The sequence below is a fragment of the Melanostigma gelatinosum genome (genome assembly GCF_949748355.1).
Source record: "Melanostigma gelatinosum genome assembly, chromosome: 17".
Lineage (NCBI taxonomy): Eukaryota > Metazoa > Chordata > Actinopteri > Perciformes > Zoarcidae > Melanostigma > Melanostigma gelatinosum.
Genome location: NC_136650.1, coordinates 4,037,509 through 4,059,661, shown reverse-complemented (window position 1 = coordinate 4,059,661; position 22,153 = coordinate 4,037,509). Strand labels below are relative to the sequence as shown.

At 42.1% G+C, this 22,153-nt stretch overlaps 1 protein-coding gene across 2 annotated transcripts in view; it reads right to left on the bottom strand.

The window, feature by feature from the left end:
* Nucleotides 1–22,153, bottom strand: part of pvrl2l (PVR cell adhesion molecule related 2 like) — a 298,583-nt gene that overhangs the window by 150,014 nt on the left and 126,416 nt on the right. For both annotated transcript variants that reach the window (XM_079287576.1, XM_079287575.1), the window contains exons 2-4: nt 18,418–18,530; nt 15,138–15,381; nt 2,249–2,542 (exon numbers count right to left, since the gene is read on the bottom strand). In XM_079287576.1, the coding sequence (XP_079143702.1) occupies nt 2,249–2,542; nt 15,138–15,381; nt 18,418–18,530 (651 nt within the window). The remainder of the gene's footprint in view (nt 1–2,248; nt 2,543–15,137; nt 15,382–18,417; nt 18,531–22,153) is intronic.

Genomic DNA, 22,153 nt, shown 5'->3' with positions numbered 1-22,153 from the left:
GCTGTTTCTTGAAGTTGGTGCGTAGGCGCAGGATTGGGTGTTAACACAGGCATCTGTTTTCATCTGCCATCACACTGAGCGTAATCACGGCATTCTGTCACAGTCTGCTTCAAAATGAACAACTAAGGAGAAACACAAACACCTTGAAGGATGCTGCAGTTAATGCGGTGCACACCGCCCTGTTGTTGTGCAGCTAATCACACTGAGAAGGAAAGGTGGATGGATTGCCATACTGGTAGGCTGACTCTAACGCATGCATGCCATTTAATTTACGACAATTGTATCAGTTAATGGATTGGCTAACTAAGGTCATGTGGTTGTAAAACAAAGGTTTAGAACAACTTTAGCCAAAGCACAGTTGGTTTTAGGGGAGGGTTTAAAGGGTAACTTTGGTGTTTTTCAACCTGGACCCTATTTTCCAATGTTTATTGTGTCTAATTGACTAATAGGGGCAACAATATCTGAAGTTGGTTCAGTATTCAGTCAAATGCCTGCAATGCAATCCTATCAGGGCGAGCTAGCACCGCCATTTATCTGCACTAAAAGTTTGTTTTTGCCATGACAGGCTCTGATTGTGATTAAAATTGTCCGACATTCTGGTGAGAGTGACTTAAGAAGAAGTCAAGTTGTTAAATCTCGAGGTGACAAGTGCCGGAAGACACAGGTGGAAAACGAAACGTGCCAACCGGGTGGAGTTTGTTTTGTTTGAGAACTGAAAGCGTAGCTCAGTGTTATCTCAAAGATGTTCAATGTCATGGCTGAATATTTTGATGATTTTGACAATGTGGATGAGGTCTTTGAACAACCTGAGCCTGTTAGTGGCAACGTAACGTTACATTGACGCTGCTTACTTGCCCTAGTAGCTCGTTTGGCAGCTAGCTGGCTGCAGTGTTCTCCCTTAATAACGGACCACTTCAAAATTTGTATTAACCATTAGTCTCCTAGATACAAAAACATGGGTGAATAGGGTCCAGGTTGAAACATACTGAAGTTATCCTTTAAGCTCTAGTTCTCGAGTAAAAAGTGCAGCCGATCGCATTATGGCCTGCCCCTATAATAAATCAGTGCAGTGTACTTTACATGCAAAGATTCCTGGGAGACAGCGGCTCATATTTCAAAAAAAGTAGTGCTCTGACGTTGGAAGGCCTGTGATGAATGCAAATGCTGATCCCACTGTACTCAGATTCCATGCATATGATGGTGTGTTCTTTATACTATGGGACTTTCAATCGATTGTTACTTAAGGCCCACTTCTGACCCACCTTCCCAAACATTATATATTTTATTTCCTCACCGCACGCTCTGGATATTTCACTGGCTCAGGTTTTTAGCTAGCTAACATTGGCAAAACATGCTTGTCTCTCCCTGAAGATGTGTCGTGATTGCCATGGTGATATTCAAACAGAACTGGTCATTGAAATAATGAGTTTGAATTGCTATTCTTTCTTATTCATGTCAATTCTTCAGCATCTTTTGCTTTAGAAACAATAAACTTTTTTAATTACCCAAGTTTTTGTATTTTATACTTAATCTCAAAAAAATCAAAACAATCTCCGAAAATTTGATTCTAAATAAATAAATAATATATTGCAACATATTGAATGGCTGTATCACGATACGTATTGTATCTCAGGACTCTTGCCTCTGCCCTATTGAAGACGGTCAAGTACTTGTACATGGGCCGTTACACAGCCATGCATTAGAGAAACAACTTGACTTTTACAACAAATGAACAAATTAGTATTCCTGTGTTACACCCACAGTGTTTAAACCATGCAAAACAGAAAATGTGTTCTCAGATTTTACAGCAAGTAGACCAGATGTTTTTTTGTTGTGATGACTAGAGAAGTGATTTGGAAGTGTTTCAGAAGAGGAGGATGTGTGTGTGTGTCTGTGTGCGTGTGCGTGTGTGTGTGTGTGATGGGGTGGGGGGGGGGGGGGGGCTGGGTGGTGTTGGATGTAAAGGTGTGGACTGATCGTTTTCTATATTAGGCAGTCTGTGTAGTGTCTCTAGGTTAGTGGTGAAGGGTTTGCAGGTGACTCCCAAAGTACAGGCCTGAAGACTCTGGCGAGGCACTGATCTGTGTCTGAAGTTGTTAACAGTTGGCTCTTTTGGTTTCCAGCCAAGTTATTTGTATCCTCGATTGGACCCGTGACACATAGTAACAAAAAAGTATCCCTTAAAGTCAGGCATCATTTGTGTTTTATGTCCAAGTGGACATTATCATGTGAACATAAATGTCCTTACATTCCACCGAGAGCTTGACAGGGTGAACCCACGGCCGCTCCTGTGTCCTCTGGTCAACCATGCAGGTCACCTCCCCGCCGTTATCCGCCGGCGTGGGGACCAGCCGGTACTCGCTTCGTACAGTCACCGTGCCGTCCGGCCCGTTCGTAGTGCTGGTCGAGTGGTTGCCTCCGACCGATGCCAGCCACTTGATGGTGGCCGCCGGTTTGCCATCCACCGCCTCGCACTGGGCCACCACCACCGACTTGGAGCCGGCCTGGACGGTCACAACGTTGGCGGAGTTCTTAGGCTTGGCTAGGGGCAGAGGACGGGGGAGAGAGGCGGGAAAGGGGGAGGAAGGGTTAGCAGAGGAGGGAGTTCAATCAGTTTTGTTGTTTATCTCAGCCAGTGTGCTCTTAAAATATTCCAAAACAAAGCCCATTGAATGGGAAGAATAACAGCCTTTTGTCTTCGGCCCAATTGGTATGCATGTTTTGACATTAAACAACAGATTTCCAGTGAGCTTCATCCTCATGGATTTCTTTGCAGGTGGTCACCCCAATTTAAGAGACAGATCAAACATACCAACAGTTACAGCGAGAGGCTTTCACATTACAGCAGTGATTTGAAAAACATTGCTGTTCCTTCTACCATCACATGAGCGTCGTTAAATCGAACTGAACTCGTCCTACAAAGGGGCAATGTCCATTCAAAATGAAAAAAACAGGACTTCCGGTTTGAGCATGTAGCGAGCTGACGCGGGGGCGGAGAAGCTCCCGACTACTTTTTATATTTGACCTTGAAGACCTTCTTTTTGTTACACTTTTTAACCATACGGCAAGTTTCCAAAAATGAAAAAAACAAACTACTTCTGACACACTATCAATCAGTCCGTAAATGTCAGTGAATTCCATTATTTCATGATGTCAAGTGTTTCAATTTACTGTTTTTTCCTGCTGGATGAGATTTCGTAGATTTCCCCATTAATGCCTTTCAATCCGTTGCATGTGGCTGTGTTTACAGAGATTTGATGGACAGCGTGAAAATTGAAAGACTTAACTCTTCAGGAAAAGTCAAGCAATTATTTTTACTGTTGGTGGAGAAATTGGTCTTTCTGTGTTCTTTGTTGAAAGAAGTCATCGCTATCCAAAGTTTATATTTCCATTCATTTTGAAAATGGTTGGATGTTTTCTGCTACTGCTGGGCTGCAAATATCTCAACATAGTGCCATGCTGGACTAAGCATTGCCTCCACTCTGACCGATTTCTGTGGGGGAGGAAGATTCAATTTCCCCAAACCGATCATTTGGGACCTACGTATCTGCCTGAATCTTACTTCATTTTAAGTAAACACCTAAGCTTAGCCAAGCCAACATACTACTTTTGTTGGGGTTTAACGTCAAGAGGAGTTAAGTAAAAATGAACTGTCGGGGGAAATCGAGAAGACGTGCCGTCTCAACAATGTCTTGTTGAGTCAGCGCTTGGCAACGATGGCGTTTGTCCCGTCACCCCCCCCCCCCCCGTGCAGCTGATTGGCAAATTGTTAGTCGCTCATTAGATCAATTGTTTTTCATCCAAGAAACCGTCTATTCGTGTCAAAGATGTAGACCCAGGCATATTTCTCACATCAGTTGATTATAAAGCTATGCTAATGCAGCTGAATGAAAATTGCCACCCCCCCCCCACACCCAGCTCCTCTTTGGTATTATCAATAGGCTGAATGCCAGAGACTGACAGGGAGACATAAAGTAATGTTTACAAACACAGTTCGCTGCATGAGGTGTGTTTGGTTTATGAAACCAAGCACTTAGAAAGCTTAAAAGGTAAACACATTTCTGTAGAAGTCATATTCACCACATGCTTTCAATTAAATTATTCAATTTGCATTTTGCTGAGTGTTTTTTTATAACAAAAGCTTTGCATTTATACATTTTCTACACTCCCCCTTACATTTGCTGGCCTTCCTTCAGCGAGACATTTGCTCTGAAACACTGTTCCTGGGATGCTGAGGACCCTTTGGCGAGGCAGATGCCTGCCCTAACTTGAATTCAACACTTTTCTAAGACTTTTCTTTTCTCCTTGGCAAGCAGCGACAGAGCAAGGCCCGTGACTGGAAGATTGCCAGTTTGAATTCATAAACAAGTCGTGCATATCTGCCAAGCGTGAAGATTTGTAACCGAGTGTGAAGCCGGCTGTTGTTGAATTAAGGTGCCATTCACACGGGACAGCTGACATCTGCCATAGTCACAGAGTTTGTGTTGGAACCATCCAGACGCCCAGGAAGCTAATTAGTGAAGCCCAGTACTGACCCACATTATTACTTACATTTGGCCCACATTCTGCCCGGAAATATCAGTGACGAAGCCATTGCAATCTGGCTGCAGGGACACCAACTTAATCTTGGTGGTGTGCAGAACTGGGCCAGACCCCAGCCGCACTAGCCTTTTGAAGACCCGGCTTCTAAAACCGGATTACAAGTGGTTTGTTGCACTTGGCCAAGTATGCAAATGCTGCACATATCTTGTGCACACATGTGGCTCAGAGACGAGCCAGAATCGTGTCCTATATGGGTTGTGCTAAAATTTTTAAAACATTTGAAGCAATCTGTACAGTCAGTATCTGTTCAGAGGCTGATGAAGTCCATTTGAACTTCACATTTTAGCAGCCTGGCTCTATGGATGGCAACGTCATTGGGTTTGTCCACCACCGGTTGGTCCAGATTTTCATAAATCTAAAAGCACTAATGGATGGACTGCCATGGAATTCTGTAACATTCATAGTTCCCAGAGGTTAAGTTGACTGACTTTAGTGATACACCGACGTTTCCCATTGTACCACCATGACTGTTTATAAGTGAAAGGTCTAGGCAACTATTGGATGGAATGCCATGAATTTCTGTACAAACATTCATGTTCCCTCATGTTGACTTTTGATCCAGCGCCAACATTTTATTTCCAATTCTTTTGTTAATACCCAATTGACTGCAGAACATTCCCATGAGCATCAGCTGCACTTTGTGTTCGTGCTAATTGCAAAATGTTAACATTCCTAACTAAAAGGTGTCACAAAACTCAAGTTTCAGATCCTGTCATGGTTTTGAGTCACTGATCAGCAGAAAGTAAGGTGAGCAAATATAACTTGTAGAGAAGCCTTGATCACGTTTTTTGCCGCCGGTACAGATTGGCGATGAGCCAAATCGACCGATACAGATCGTTTTGTTCCAGTAGCTGACATACACTTTTTCACCAATCGTTCTTAAAAATAATTTTAACTCCTTAAGTCAGTGTGAACCATCCAAACTTCGATCCGCAATAAAAACTTTATTCACACCATGATGGTTACACTTAACTGTACGTGCCGAAGATGTCCATCTATGTCTAGAATGTTATCGTTGTCATTCTGAGCATTTAAGATTTGTATTTTAACATTTAGCTGAAAGCATTGCCTTAGTGCCTAACTACAGCCGGGCAGAGCTGCTAGCATGGTTATGATTATGTTATTTGATCGATCAAATTGATCTTTGACTTGCTTCTTACTCATATTTTCTTGAGGATTTGACCTTCAGAGTGTAGGAAATTTGGGTTTAGAACTGTGTTTTAAGAAATTATAATAGAAGTGTTTAATGATTCATAATTAAGAAATCATAATCATAAGTGTTTTAGAATACATAATTGGAAGATTCATAATTGTAGAAATGTTTTAGGATTTGTAGTTATAAGTGTATCTTAGTAGAATTTGTAGCACCTTTATATCTATGCTTGTGAAACTTGTGAAGTTTTTGCCAAAAGTTGCAAATCCTTTTCTTTATATAAAATGTTTATCATAGAAGTGTTAAGCCATAAAAGACAGTCATTGACTGTTTTAAACTGTAAAGAATAGTATGTTGGGAGTAAGGGACAGAGAGATTTCAGACAGGCATTTACAGATCACACCCGTGCGAGGGTCCTGCGAGAAGGAGGAGCCAGCTGGATTTAGCCTCCGACCTCTTGCTCCTGTTCCACTGTGTGGGTGGTAATGCTTCGGGGTGAGCGGGTCATATTCTATGTAACTGTAAATAATGTACTTCACTATGCAACTGTTTTAGCATCAGAAGTATTAAATGCTTTTGTTCATAATTGAAACCGGCTGACTTTTTAGTGTTACTGGGTCAAAGGCGGTAATTCCCACAGTTTAAGAGGCTCTCGAACTCCACAAGAGCTGTAGAGCTTTGCTACCCTGTACTTGAACTCCACCGGTTCAAGTGCAAAATGGAAACAAAAATCCTCCAGGATACTTGCATCAACTACAAGATGCAACCAGTGATCAACTAGGTATGAAGCAGAATCATCGAACAACTCAGTCTCAGTCACACTGAGACTGAGCCTGCAGAGCAGACATATGTGGATTCAACAGCCCTGGCTGAGTGTTTCCTCCTTCTCTCCTCCCCTAAACATGGATTTATTTACTGCTGTATCCTGATGAAAGCAGCCAAGCGATGTATTTTTTTTGTGTATTTTCTACTTTGCTGCATACATTAGCCAGAAATCAATAAAGGCTTCTGGATCTTGTTCATTTTTTGAAATTCATGTCGAACCCGCTGCCCAGGTTTGTAAACATCTCCTCTCAGCTTGACACGCTGCTGCTGAATATTTCCAGACATTGTTTGAAAAAAAACAACATCTGTTTGGCTCTCTATGTCTCCTCAATTGTGAACAATACATGAATATTCAAGAAACGCAGGGATAGTTTATAATGCAATTATTCTGCTGCGTACGTTGTTGTGACAACTCATTATTGGCTGCTAGAAATGTTGACTAAACGCATTCATTTAAGCTTTAGGGTAATTCAGCCGATTTAAGCTTGAGGGCGTTAGCTAAGTGCCTAAAATGTAAGAAGAAGAAAAAAAGAAATGATTTACAATGTCACTTTTGTTATGCAAAAACGAAAAGCTGAAAGCACATCATTTTGACTTTTAAACCCAGCTCAGAGTCGCCTCTGAACGCAGATACAAAAAGCACCTCGAGGCCTCGTGTTTCAAGCCCCTTTGTGCTGCCGCATTTAACTGCATTTCGATTGATTCGGTGGTCCTACTTGAGGGCAAACATAAACTCAAAGCCTTTTTCTTCACCTTCCTCTGTCTGTTATCAACAACTCAAAAACACAAAGAATGGTGGAAGCTGTTCCAATTCAACCAAGGTTGTTACGCAGCGATGTAGCAACATCTGTTATTGTGCTCTGCTGACTGACACACTCCTCAGTGAAGGGCTTGTTTTGTTTGGTTTATCGCTCCTAACTCTTGAGGGTCCGGGGAGTCAATACATTTCTATTCAATTAAGATTTGGTTTTCGTAAAAGCACCAACAAATAAACTGAACAAACACTGGCTGTGGTTTGTCACCAGGACTCTGGACCAGTCCTGTAATTATTCTTTAACCGTTGTTCATCCACGGAAGGTTTGCTTTTTCGGAGCAAGACCCAGTGTCTCACACATACAAATATTTTCACCTGGGAGCTTACCTGGAGGCCAAAAACCACATTCTTACTGCTGTTTGTAGCCGACTGGCGCTATTAGGGTCATAAGACTTGAGTAAGGAACGCCTGGAAAGCAGATGTTGAGAAGGAGGAGGGCATCTATTTCTATCAGCAGCTGGATTCAATGGATCAGCAAAGACTGAGGTTTAAAGTCATCGTCAAAAAGCACATTACAGTATTAGTAGCTCAAGTATACACAAAAGTAAAACTGGTGTAGCAGGGTATGACAGACAAACAGAAACCAGTAATGAGTTTCTGGGAATTGGAAGTTATTGCTATTCTTAATTCCTACAACAACGTCAAGATAATTAAATATTAAAAAAAATAATAATAAAATAAAATCAGTCAAGGCCACAGAAATGGTTTATGAATCTAATGAGAGAGTCTTCAATTTATCAAAGTATCGTATGATCGGACCCCAAGTCGATTCGAATTTCTCAGGCTGTCGCCGCAGCGAGAACTTAAATTTCTCCAATTTTAAAAAGAACACCAGGTCCTTTAACCACATGGAGGAACTGGGAGGACGAGGTGACTTCCAGTCTAATAGGATTCTCCTTCGTGCCAAGAGGGTTGAGAAAGCAATTATGTTTTTGTGTTGCTTCATTAACGTCTGACCTCCACTCCCCTGAACACCAAAGATGCACATCCAGGCGTTGGGTAAAATATTCAGAGTAAGGGACTGTGATAGAACTTTGAATATTGTCTCCTAGTAATTTGCCAGTTGGGGGCAGAACCAAAACATGTGAGTCAGATCTGCTGGTGACATCTATTGCAGTTATCCTTTACATTGGAGTACATTTTTGAAAGTTTAAAGTTAGAGTAGTGCAGGCGATGCAGTACCTTGAATTGTAGTACATTTAACCGTGCACACGAAGAGCTGTTATTGACTGTTAAGGCCACAACTTCTGGACACAGGGAGAAATCGCCCCCCCCCCCCCTTGCAGCCATGCTGTCTCAATCGCCTCCAAAACACAACAGCAGGTTAAAGTAAAAATCAAATGGATTTATTATCCAAGAAGCATAAAAACAGATACAAACAGTTACAAACCTAATCACACAATTTTTAACAAAACAAACCTATATATATAAAATCAAATGTGAGATCCAATCCGAGCCACCCAGAAGGCTGGTCTGCCTCCTCGGTGACCAGCAGAAGATCTGAAATTCCCCCGTGCTTCAAACCCTTTGTCCCCTCAAAGTTGCATTCCTCAGCTCATCGATCAGCTCACTGATTGGCTGAAGTCCAACAAGCCCCACCTGGGCCTATGCCCCATTGTCCTAAACTTCACACCTCTCCCTGCCACTTTCACACCACCCCCACTCCTGCACATTCCTCAAACCCCATCTCACAGACACTGAATGCATGAAATAAAACTTAAAACCCTCACAGACTCTAATTAGGGCCTGGTTCCAAAATGAGTCTGGTATGATCATGGCAAGTTCTTTTTCCCAGTCTACTTTGATTTTGACAATGTTAGTCACAGTAATTGAGTTAATGGTTTGATATATTCGGGATATAAATCCTTTTTCCTCTGGTGGTGTGTTCAGAATTTCCTCATACACGGAGTCTAGCGGTGGACTCAGAAAATTGTGGTTGTTAGATTTAGCAAAATTTCGCACTTGAAAGTAGCGAAACAGATGGGAGTGAGGGATATTATATTTCTTAAATATATCCTCAGAGCTTCCAAACACCCCACCAATGTATAACTGACCCATGTTGAAAATGCCATTTTTAAGCCATAGCGAGAATGCATAGTCCAGTCTGGCTGGAGGGAAGAGGTGATTATCATGAATAGGGTTACAGTAGATAGATCTTTGAAGCCAAATTGTGTGCGAAACTGCGCCAGAATTTTTAATGTTGCAATTACTATCGGGTTGGATGAATATTTTCCTGGGGAGAACGGTAGTCTCGAGGTTACCAATGCTAGAAGAGAAGATGATGGGCAAGATTTAGCTTCATTTAGGCACCAGCTTACTTGAAGGAGTTTGATCCAGTATATTATTTTCTGTATATTTGCTACCCAGTAGTAATATCTGAAATTGGGAAGAGAAAGTCCACCTTGAGGTCGATGTCTGTGAGGAGGATTTAAAAAGAAAAATGACATACTATATTGTATTTCTGTCCAGCTGGCTGCACTCGATCCAATAAGATGCAATATAATTGGCTTCCATCCATTTTGTCTGGTCCCCATCCAGGACGATATTATATCACTCACTGCCAAGTGAGTGATTCTTTATTCACACCCCAATCAGAGGTAATACGATTGGATGGCGGTGGCGCTGCATCCAATAAGTTATAATACGATTGGCTGTCAGTATTATGTATTCACACTTAAATAAGTTGTGATATGACCGGGGGTTCCGGTGCTTCTATATCCAATAAAACGTAATATGATTGGCTGCCAGCGGTTGTGGATTCGATAAGGATCTAATGTGATTGGCTCATATGGATTCCACATCCAATAAGGTAAAATGTGTGTCTTCCAGTGACTTTGAGACACTTAGTTCGACGAGTGCCTTTACGTGGACCGGAATCTTTCCCAGAGAGCTTGGCACGGCTGGATCTCCGGACAAAAGGAGAGTCGGTGAGCTCTCCAGCAGGTATTTCCCACTCTACCTCTGCATTGTGCCAGCAGCAGCAGTTTAGGAGGCTTAGCCCACGTCCGTCTGCGAGCCGGCCAGAATATCGCACCACGCTCTCGCTTTACAAGATGGTCAAGTCACATCCTGCGTGCTCTGTTCTCTTGTATTGTTTTGCGAAGTTTAAAAAAAAACTACTGGGGGGGCAGCTGGGAGGGCACATAAAATAATCTGTGAAACATTCCTTTCCATGAACCATACTGGCTGCAATTACTGGGGCACTGTAATGCATATATTGTAATTATGGCCTCCTATTGTGTCTCCACAGCAATGTTCCCTCTAAGCTGCGCGCTTGAGCAATCGCGCACTGCTCGCACATTCTCAGCGCACAAGAAAATCTATGCAGCGCATAAAATAAAATTCAACATAAACGTATTAATTAATATCTAATATTAGTCCTAATCTTATCTAATCAATTAAACCAATAATAATAATAATAATAATAATAATTTTGATTTCTGTACTATTTTGCAACGTAACTCAGTGAGTGACAGGTGTCCAGCCAATGATACGATTCGGTTCACTTACGCTACGCAGCCAATCATAGCATTGACACTATTGCCCTGCCCATTCGCGCCGTGCAGGTTAGCTAACTAACAACAGTGCGGCGGAGTTACGAGACGCAAATGCTAACCCCTTATCATGGCGAAACGAACGGGCAGCGACATAAAGTCAAAGCAAGAAGCAGACGAAGCCATCAACCTGGACAAAGTGTACAACCATTGGAGAAGTGAGAAGGACATACGTGAAAAATAAGGTAAAATTTAAGTCAGATTTGTGCATATTCTAGTGACATTTATTAAGATTTTTTACTTATGGCTATTAATCATTAAATTATGTTACTACTAGATAATTTATGGGTAGTAGAAATGATAATAAAAAACTGAGTAATTACATATTTTACAGACAGAGTTACAGGAATTTACACTGTATCACAAGCTACAGCACACGTCATTGTGCAAAATGTGAATGTTTTAATGTGAACAAAATGTTATGTCTGAAAGGTGTATATGTATCATTTCTTCCAGAACAGGACCCTCACACAGGCCACAACAGGACCTCACACAGGCCAAAGCAAGACTCTTCCCATGGCCAAGCAGGACTCTCACATAAAACATACTACACATCTCATGAACAAGATTTTTGTCTTTTTCCTTTAAAGTTTGTCAAATCACTTATATTAAAAGTAAACTAGTGAAAATTGCTGCTGTAATTTGATTCTTTTAATAAGCCATGTAACTTGCTATGATCCAAGGTTTTGAACAGGTGTGATACTGGTGTGTGGCCACAGCGTGCACATCTGATGTTGCTCACAGTGGTCCTCAGTGTGCTCAGGGAGCTTGTGTGTATGCCCAGACACATGAAAAATTAGAGGGAACATTGCTCCACAGTGACTCTTTGTGAACTATTTCCGTGTGGCGGATAAGGAATCCCCTGACCCACATTTGAGGCGGCAACAAATTAACATAGCTTTCAGAAATCCATCTTTCTTTTAATTCTTCCTTTGATTGTACAGCAGTCACTGAATTAATCAATTGTTATGAGATTGTACCCAATTTGTGCATGAAAAATAGAAAAAAAGGGCTCAAACATTTCACCCTGACAAAAAAAGGAAAACGCACCATGAAACTGCACGGAATATGAGTTCATGAAAATGCACCGGTTCAGTTCAGAGTGCAACATATTGGATCCTCCTCTTAGCGTGCTACTATAATGGGAGCTCTGAGTGTACACGCTCTTTATCGTACAACCACTGTCGCTACGGGCCATATACTGTAAGCACAGCACTCCCATATAACAATCCAGGGAACTGACGTTATTCACATTCAAGCATGAAGTCTCCCCAGCTCTGTAAACTGCGAGAGCGAGTGAGAGAGACACCAGATATCAGTCCTTTGTAAGCGGTGTGCAAATGAGAGGACATGTGGGTGGATGAATAACACCAGCTGTCTCCAATTAGAAACAGGATGTGTCCCACGCTAACAGCAACTAAATACTCAGTTGTTTTTCTTTTAAATCACGACCCTGAGTTTTCGAGCAGTTTTTGAGATTTCAAATTTCGGAGCTTATTTGCTCAATGTTTGCAGCAGTTTAGCCTGTTAATAAGTGGGAAAGAAAAGAAAAGTTAACAGGTGTTAGTAGTCGTGTTTACCGAGTGCTAGTTACATAATTGAGTTGTCAAAGTCTGACACTGTCTAAATGGAGCATAATTTACTAGATGAACATCATGCTGTATTAAAGAAGACTTGAAACTAGAGCATGAGACCATAAACTCATGTTTACAATGTTTACTGAGGTAATAAATCAAGAGAGAAGTAGAGTCATTTTCTCATAGACTTCTATACAATCAGAAGAGTCGCCCCCTGATGGACAGTAGAGAGAATGCAAGTTTTGGGTAATTCCACATTGGCTTCACTTTTCAGAACCGGAGGTTGCCACCTAATGTCCACGGGTTTTCAACATGGCAAATATGTATAAATTACGCTACATGTGTTGTGTTGTCTCTATTTGCATATGTTTTCTTGTTTTGCTGTGCGTTGAGCTCTCAGGGCCACCGTAGTTTATGAATGGAGAGGGAGGAGTGTCAGTGATCCGGGAATATAACAACTGTGTTGATTGGAATTTCTGAAACTTACAAATTTGACATAATGCTATGAATGGATGTTGAGCTCTCCTAGTAATATTCTTTGTCTTACTTGGGGCATAATTACGATAATCAAGTGATGGAACTACAGTTCCCATAATTTGGTGGCTTTGGGAAATGCAATGGAGTCAGTGACTTACATGTTATGGTTATGTGTTTTACATTTGGGCAAATTGGAACTATTAGCTACTTCCTTTCTGCAGTGTACTCATGTAGGTACAGAAAACTATCACTGGGTTACTATGATACTCTCAGGCAAGTTCTGGAGTTGTACTCCAGAACTATATAAGTAGCTTCTGTCGATGATTTCTAAACTGGATGTAGAAATATGTATAACATATCTCTACATCCAGATTTGACTGCATAATAATTCGGAGAAGGAATGCCATTTTGGGCTAAGGGCTTCAAAGTACCTTAAAGGTGCAATGTGTTATACTTGGCCACATGATTTAAAGAAACAGGGGTCAGAATTTTACCTCAACTACAGGGTCCATACAATCTACATTTAGAGTCAGTCGTTTTAAAACTACTAACAGGAGGACAAGAATAAACAGAACTCAACAAAACTGCGTCGGTCTATAGTTCACGTTTGCCATTTGTGTGTTTAGTGTGACACTCACCAGGGCTGTACAGTCTGTGTACTTATTGATAGTTTAATTATTGGATCAAATCCAAAAGTGGCAGAAACGAGGAAATGACGTCTCCTCTTCCTGGATATAGATATTCAATTAGCGGAGCTGTAGCACTACGAAATGAAAGCATCTGTCCACATGTCTCTCCCTCCCGTCCTCCTGGTGAGATTATGTTAATGCCTTCATCTGATTATCACAAGTAGGGTCCTCGAGGTAATTAATTCAGACATTTAGCCAAAACAGATCTAACTTTAATTAAACCGAAAGGTCTAAGTTTTCAAATATGTCAAGAAGGTCACATCAGAGGTTGACCCTGGTGCTGCTCTTGTGTACAAAATGTGACAACGCAATGGCAAGTTATGGCAGCAAAGGCCATCATCTATTCAGCTACTTTCATTAAAAAACTTTCACTATGATAACACGACATACAATGCAATGTTGTGCAAGCAAGTCAACAGAAGCAACAAGGAGACAGTGACATAACAGCAAAAGGGATACTCACTGTGCCAAATCACTCTTTCATCAGACTGACCCAGATATCAAATACATACACATTACCTACAGTTATTGTTTGAAAAAGAATGAATGCTAACCATAAATGTGAGCTTAATCGGCTTTTAGCATCTACACATCCGCTATCTAAATGTGACTCAACATGGAACTCAGCTTTAAGGTCCGAGTGAAACGCAAGTTAGAGCGTCTCTAGCTTCGGTAGTGTGAGTGTTCTCGAGTGAAACAGAATATTAGGGGCGGTGAACAGTTACGAGAGCTATCTAATCCTGCGCATTTGATTGGATTGGAAGACTACATTGCCGGGAGGAGAGCGGGCAGCAGCTTAGGAGACGGACCATCGCAACTGTAGCAACTCAAATTTAGCTAACGCAAACCCGAGCGCATCCGGAGCGGCCGTCTGCTCTCCTGTGGTCTCCTATTTTCAACCATGACATGCCATTTTCTTCAATACATTTGGTAAGAAATGTCCACACCAACACCAGCATTGATGTATTTCATCACAGTACAGTCATGTCATTTAGTTCACAGCTTAACAAACAAACTCTTTAATCTAAATATGTGTACAATATGATCTAAAAGGGTTCACAAAGACTTTTTCATTGAATCTTGACTTTCAAAGATGAACCTGGGGACATACTTTACATGTAGTGCCACGTCTGATTCTCAATCTTTGTAACCAAGCTTCTTTGTTTTTCATTCGGCATGTAACCAGGACGCACCCTGAGAATACTAGTCACATGCTTTAAATTGCCTCTTTTAAGGGTTTGGGTCCGATGGGAGCTCTTTTGTAGGAAGCATTGATAAGCAGATGGCTGGGGAGGAGTTTTTCAATGCCCACGTTTGGAACATGGCCCTCTTTAAGGTCCTTGTTAGATACAAACAGCGTTATCTGAAATATACAGCAGCTTGTTGTTTCTGTAGGAGTAACAAGGTTTATGGAGTGTTTCGTTGACGTGCAACCCCTCTACTCACCGAGCATGACGAGGCTGGTCGTCCCTTGTTCGTTTCCAGAAGGGTAGGTGGCGTACTCGCAGGTGTACCGGCCGGCGTCGGACATTTTTAGGTTAGAGATTCTAATGGACGGGTTCTCCAGGTTGTTGTGGAGGAAGATAACTCGTTCCTTGAAGGACGGGTTGGGAAAACTCTGTCCGTACATAGGGTGGTATACAGCAATGTTGTCCCTTTGACCATCAACGGGTTCCCATATCCAAGACACCTGGTAAGAACAAAGATTGTGAAAAAACAGAGGTTATTGTTTGCACTATGGGGTTTTCTAAAGTGCAATTTCTCTTTCAAAGATTCAGGTGTGCACATTTCAATTTAAAGCCAGACTAAGAAGATTAATGAACACCAAGGAGCTCCTTGTTTTAGCCTCTATTTGTTTTCATTTTGGCTAACTGGCACCTTTGAAAGTCTGCCAAATTAACGACAAGTAGTTCTTGTTTGCAGCGTACCTATGCATGTACAGACAACTACCACTGGATTACTTTCATACTGAAGACAACAAAGTTCTGCAGTGTCTGTTTTTCCTATGATTTCGAAGCAGATGTATGTATGTTTATTCGCAATGCAGGTCCGAGATGATGATATCCTCGGAAGGTGGAGTGGAGTCCCAATAAATCTAAAAATGTGTATCATGACTGTGTGTTCAGATATGAACATGATAAGGATCATTTGCGCAAATTGCAGCAATTGAGCGCTACGAGTTTTAAAGTACAATAATTACTTCCATGAGCTCTGTCTCATACATATACATATACTTTTACAGCGCCGGTTCAAAACATGCCTGTTCAAAATGGGTCGAATGTTCGCCTGTGGTGTTGCAGCTTTCTCAAGGAACCGCTCATACGAACAACTTCACACTCTACACTGAGCTTCCTTGGGTCCTCAGCAACACACTTGCCATGGCATAGTTGCATCACACACCCAAGTCTCAGCTACTCATGGTCAGAAACACCAGTGAAATACACTCTGGTTCAGACTTTAACATTAGGCAAGGTGGGCAACCGTGGGACATCCCAAAGGGCCCCAATAGCTATAGATTCATGTTAACGTTTAGATATGAAAGTCATGGAATAATGTTACTGTTGTAACTCATAATAGTTTTCCGATTAATAGTTAATAGTTCTTCTTCTAGCACTGCCAATCCCAACATTTCCAGTTACAGAAAGGGTGGAAAGTAAAGCAAGACGGCGTTTGGCTTGGGGCCCCGAATCACTAAATCGGCCCCTGAAAGACACACCCAGGTTGCTGTTATTTGCGGTCAGAAACATTGGTGAAATATACTTCGTGGAGTTAATTACCAAATCGACGTATTAGTCACTTTTTCTGACATAACTACCACCGTTATAAAGTCTGTTTGCAAAGGCCTGAAGCCCCGCCCCTGCTGCTCCACAGAGCGATGCTCGCTTGTTTATTCAAAGTTTAATATTGAGCCTGGCGGGTGTCTTAATTGCACCAAATTCCACAAAAAGCACTCCATGTGGTCTCCTTCAATACACCCACTAAGTGTGAAGTAGATTGAATGAGCGGTTCTCTAGATATGGAAAGGACACACAGAAAGACAGATACCCTTTGCTTTATAGTTAGATACACATACCATCATTTCTGACATTTCTTTGAACAAGTTTTGAAATATGTGCTGCTCTATCTTCCTCAAAAACTGAAAAAATGATTTCACTTATAGGAGCAAAATGTCAAACTCAATTAAAGCTGTCAGAGTAAGGAGCCAAGAATCTATTGCGAGATGAAATTAAAGGTCTCTTTAGGCTCTCAAAGGACATTCCTGTTGCCATTTTAAAGAAGACTATTTGACAAAGAGTCGTCTTACAGGCTTTTGTTCTTATGATTTCTGATATCTGATAGATATTGATATCTGCTATGGCTGTTATGAGACTCTACCGCAAGGGAGAATACCACGATGTTATGCCAAATTGATTTTCTTTTCTACTCGGTTCTCAAAGTGACAGCGTTACAGTAAATACAAACTACTGGCTAAAGTGGCAGACTGGGAAGGAGGGGCAATACAGTTCATCAACACACATTTAGCAAACCTCTAGAACATGTATGGCGTCTGGAGGAACGGGAAAGACGGAGCAGGGAGGGTTGAAAGGTGACAAGAGGAAGATGGGTTGCAACCAGGATGTCAGTGTGAATTAGTGGATGAGACTCCCCTGTTAGCTGTGGATTGTACAGGAAATGTATTGGGCAATCTAGCCCATCTGCAATTTCAGGTTTTGTGTGTGAACAAATTGTGTATTGATTCCAACCACAACTCCGAGGGGTCGAGGTCATACCGGGATCACATTGAAGTAGCAGACAGCTCACAGCGCTTGGCTTTACTTGGTGTGTGCAGAGTGTCAGAAGAGTGAAGGTGGTGTCAGAGAAGTTGTTATCCGGGCGGCTGGTAAAATAAATTAAACGAGAGGTTAAAACGAGATGATAAACGAGAGGTTAAAACGAGATGATCTGCATGTGGAATTGAGTCAACTCTAGCGATGACAAGGGGAAAAAACCCTTGACACGTACTTTTAGGATGATTTTTATTGCAATGTGTATGATGTTATGTTGATCGCTATCAACATAATGTTGACATTTGTAACAGAACAGAAGATCAGGTGTGACAGGACGTTTGATATCAATCCCGTCTCTGTGCGCTGAGTAGTGCAGGAGGTTTGTTTTTTTCACAATCATGTCAACTATAAGTCCGTTACGAGAACACAGAAATGTGAATGCTTGGATAGACATGAGTTTAACCCCCCCCCCCTTCCAAGGCACCATCATCAGGGTTGACAAGTCGACACAAAAGTGGAATTACACAGATATGTATGTATCCCAAAATAATAGTAACCACAAACACAACATATCCCAAAACAAAAAGACATACTGAAAACAACGGGAACAAACCTAACATTAATAATATTAACAGAATTTCACAAGCATTTTAAGAGAGTAAATAACACGCATATCTCTTATGTCATACACATAGTCACTGTCAGAGGTACATGTGTTTCCCTTTCTCAGCTAGTGGATATATATAGACCTCCCAACTCCACTAGATATCAGTAGCAGGACTCCTTCCCTTCCAATACAAGAATAGAAGATGGCATTTTTTTATGGAGGCGAGAAAGTCCTTTCCCATCCTTGACTACGTCATTAACTGCAGTTAAAGGGTTAAGATTCACTGTTTTTGTGTTTTGTCTACACCCAAACGACCTTATCAATCACACAATGTTGTGATCCATCTTCCTACCTGTGTGAGTTTGGTTCGGCCTCCTCCGTCGATGAATTCGCAGCGGAGATCAACAGACTCTGTGGGATACGCCTCCAGCTCGTCCTCGACTCGCACTTTCTGAGCCCCGATACCTGGAGGCGGGCGAAAAGGGAGACAAAGAGGGAGATTATGCATCATCCACAAAACCAATATCGTTTGAATAATTCAACAGGTTTGTTTGTATCGTAACTTAAAGAGGAACAAACAGGCTAAGAGGGAGGCGAGAGAGAGAGAGAGAGAGAGAGTAACTAAAAAGTTTATGCCAAGGCCAAATTCCATATCTCGAGTTGCAATGGTAACGAAAGTGAAATAAAATGTGTCCATTCGCTCCACAATGAAATGGGTTCTATCTTGGTCCAAGTTTAATGAAAATCAGGCGTACAGTTTTTTCCATGATCCTGCTGACAACCAGACAAACAAACCAAACAAAAACACAACCACCTTCACGTAGGTCACAACGGAGTATTAGTATTTCATTATGAATCTTTGCTTTTGTCGTAGGGAAAGATTAACCACCTTAATATGTTCTGGATGGTTTAACAAAGGTATGGAGGAGCGTGAGGGAAACCGAAAGAGAAATAAAATGCGGGGAAACTAAGAAATAAAGTGAATAAAGAGAAAACAGAGAAAGTTCTTTCAAGAAACGGAAAGAAAGTATTTGAATGATGAGCCTTTGATAAGAAGCCTCGGGCAGAGTCTTAGCCAGCTTCTGTCAGCTAGGCCCTCCTCATTACAATACAGCTCGTCTACCACGAGGCGTCGCTAGGGGGGAACACCACGGCAGCTCCACTACTTCTGCTTCTTTAATGTGTTTGGAAGTCAGTGGAAGGCACCTGGAACTCTTAACTCGAGTAGGAAAGGCAGTGATGAGAGAGCAGTGCCGGTCTGCCAAGCCTGCACAGGTTCACCTAAAACAGGCGGGTTCAGACTTAAACAGAGATGAAAGGAGGACGGTTACAGCCGAGCACCGTCTCAACACCGTGCACTACCTGCTGACCTGCAGGCTGTTTTCAGAATACTGAGGTTCAATTGGACAAGTTGAAATGACTTTATGACTTTTTCTTAAAATTCATCTCTCATTGTGTGATCAACAGACTTATATGTCTGTAGAGAGCTGGTAGTCCAAATCATGTGTTGTAAGACTTCTTTTGAACCTACATTCCTACAGATAAGGGTTTCCAAACGGTTCTTTCTGCGGTTCTACCCAGAACCATCTGCATCTGAAGAACCCCTTTTTAAAGAAGAGGGTTTTCAAGGGCTCTTCATCTTCTTTCAGACAAAGGGTTCCCTTAAGAACCCTTTTCATCCAAAGAACACTTTTTGGAAGAAAAAGTTCTGCAATGATTTGACAGCACAGGTGACAAAAGGGAACGCCCACAACTAAGGCCACACTCAAAAACTGTGATTGTGAAGCATGATTGTTGTGGGTTGAGCTGCACCACATCAGCCTCTTTGGAGCCTCATGAGGAACCCTGGATTGGCTTTAGATGAAACCCCTGAAATATAAAAGGTTATCGGAAGAACACCGGGTTCGTTCTAGATGAAACCCTTGGAATGTAAGTCTGGTAGGTTCAGAACATTGTCAGTTTACTGTAATGCAGCATTTAAAACAAAGAAAAGACAACACTTGTGCCATATTACAACATCTAAAATCAAAGATGATAGCCTGTCTAACGATATGGATATTATATTGATATATTGTCCAGCCCCCGGTGGTTCTACCGGGAATGAAAAAGGGTTCATCTATGGGGACAAGCCAAAGAGCCTTATATGGTTCTAGTTAACAGCTTCATGTCTGCTTTCCCTTGTTCTACCTTTTTGCATAAAAAATAGAACAAAAAAGACTGTGGTTGTGATACCCTAACAAGAATCAGTGTCCCAACTGATCGCGTCATGTCTCCGCGTCCAAATACACCCAGGAGAGCCAGGCTTCCACTGGATCGCAGACGGATTTGACAAATGAAAATATTGTTGCAGAAAGTGCACTTGAGACTTTTTATCTTGAGAGCAGCATGAACCCCTGAGCAGGACACATTCTGCTAACAACATCACAACTCGCAGATAGATACTTTAAACTGGATGTAAGCCTTGACTGGTGTTCATTAAAAGCAGCTGACCTGAATTGTCCCTGCCTCTCAGCAATGAGTCTTTTTATTTGGATCAGTGTCAACACGCTGCTCTCAACCAATGAGACAAATCGCAGCAATTGTGCCATATATATTGTGTGTGTCTGTATAGACACGCACACGTTTGCTGTATTAAATTAGTTGAAATTAATGACCTTGTAATCCTTATCATCGTGAGACGGAGGAGAGAAAAATGCCTCGATGAGAGTAAGGAAGAAAAAACAAAAAAAGAGAAAGGATCAGAGAGAGCAAAGCAGAGACGTTGTAATCCTTCGTTAATGCACTCTAGCCCAAGTCCAGCGGCTCAATGTGTTTGGCAGCTTGCAAACACAATCTATTTAAAAGACTCTTTGATTGTTCCTGCCTTTGAATCCACTCATTTTGCTCCAATGGGCCTCATCATCAGACCTCTCTATGCTCACTTTATTAACTCCAACATATAATGACGCTGTGCTCTTCCCTCTCTTCCTGCCCTGTTCCTTTAACTGCTCTCTGCTTGGCACTCATGTGGTTATCCGGACCCCTGCCGTGAACCCCCCCGCAGATCAGGGATAAAATCCCACCAAGGTCTTTTCTCCACCACCTCCCCTCTGACCTCACAGTCAGCCTCTGCGCCTCTGAAGATACAATTCTTGTGGGGAAGGCGGCCTCTCACTCTCTCCACAAGAAAAAAAGGAGGGGGGAGGATAAGCGCTCGCTAACAGCTAGCTAGCCCTGGGTGGTTCCAGTGAAAAAGCCTCTTAGTGTGTGAGGGATTGATTAGGACAATATGTTACATGCCAGAACATGGAGGTGAATGGGCCCGAGAATCAGCTGTGAAACATTCACATCAACAAAGAATGCGGTGGGGTGGGGGTGGGGGGCATGTATGCATACAGCCTTCCCGACTGACGGCGTTGCCACGATGTCGATAGCCCTCACCTTTGGTTCCCCCTCAGGTAAACCCTGTTAGCTCTGTCAGCACGTTTGCCGTAGTTTGTACTGATTGTGCTGTTAGCACCGCTAGCTGCTAGCCTCCGGGCTCAGGCTTTGCCACGTTGAGAGCCGTTAAGAAGCAATCAAAATGCTCCCAATCTCATACTACGCACCTTTAAAGATCTCCGGGAAATAAATATAAGTAAATGTGACGTCCTCCAAAGTGTTGGAAACACAATGTGTGTGTGTGTGTGTGTGTGTGTGATTACTGAGTGTCTGAATGTGTGCGTGCATTACAATCTATGTTGTAATGTGAGTGCGTACGAGACTGACTCAGTCATTGAACCAGAGTCTCTTCCCTGAGGGGAGACAATGGGCTGCGAAACCAGTCAACCATTCCCACTGTAAGACAGAGACAAACACACACAGACACGCACACATGCACGGGACGGAATCAACAAGAACTGCAGCAACGAACTATAGATTCATCTCTCTCCCCCCCTGTTATTTTGCTCCCCCTTCAGTCACATTCTTCTTCTACTTTCTTATTTCGTCTCTCATGCACAAACTCACAAATTGATTCCCCTCCAATTAAACACGCAACTTCCACTATTCACAAAGCTGAAATGCACACACACACACACACACACACATCAGACGGTCTCACCAAAGTC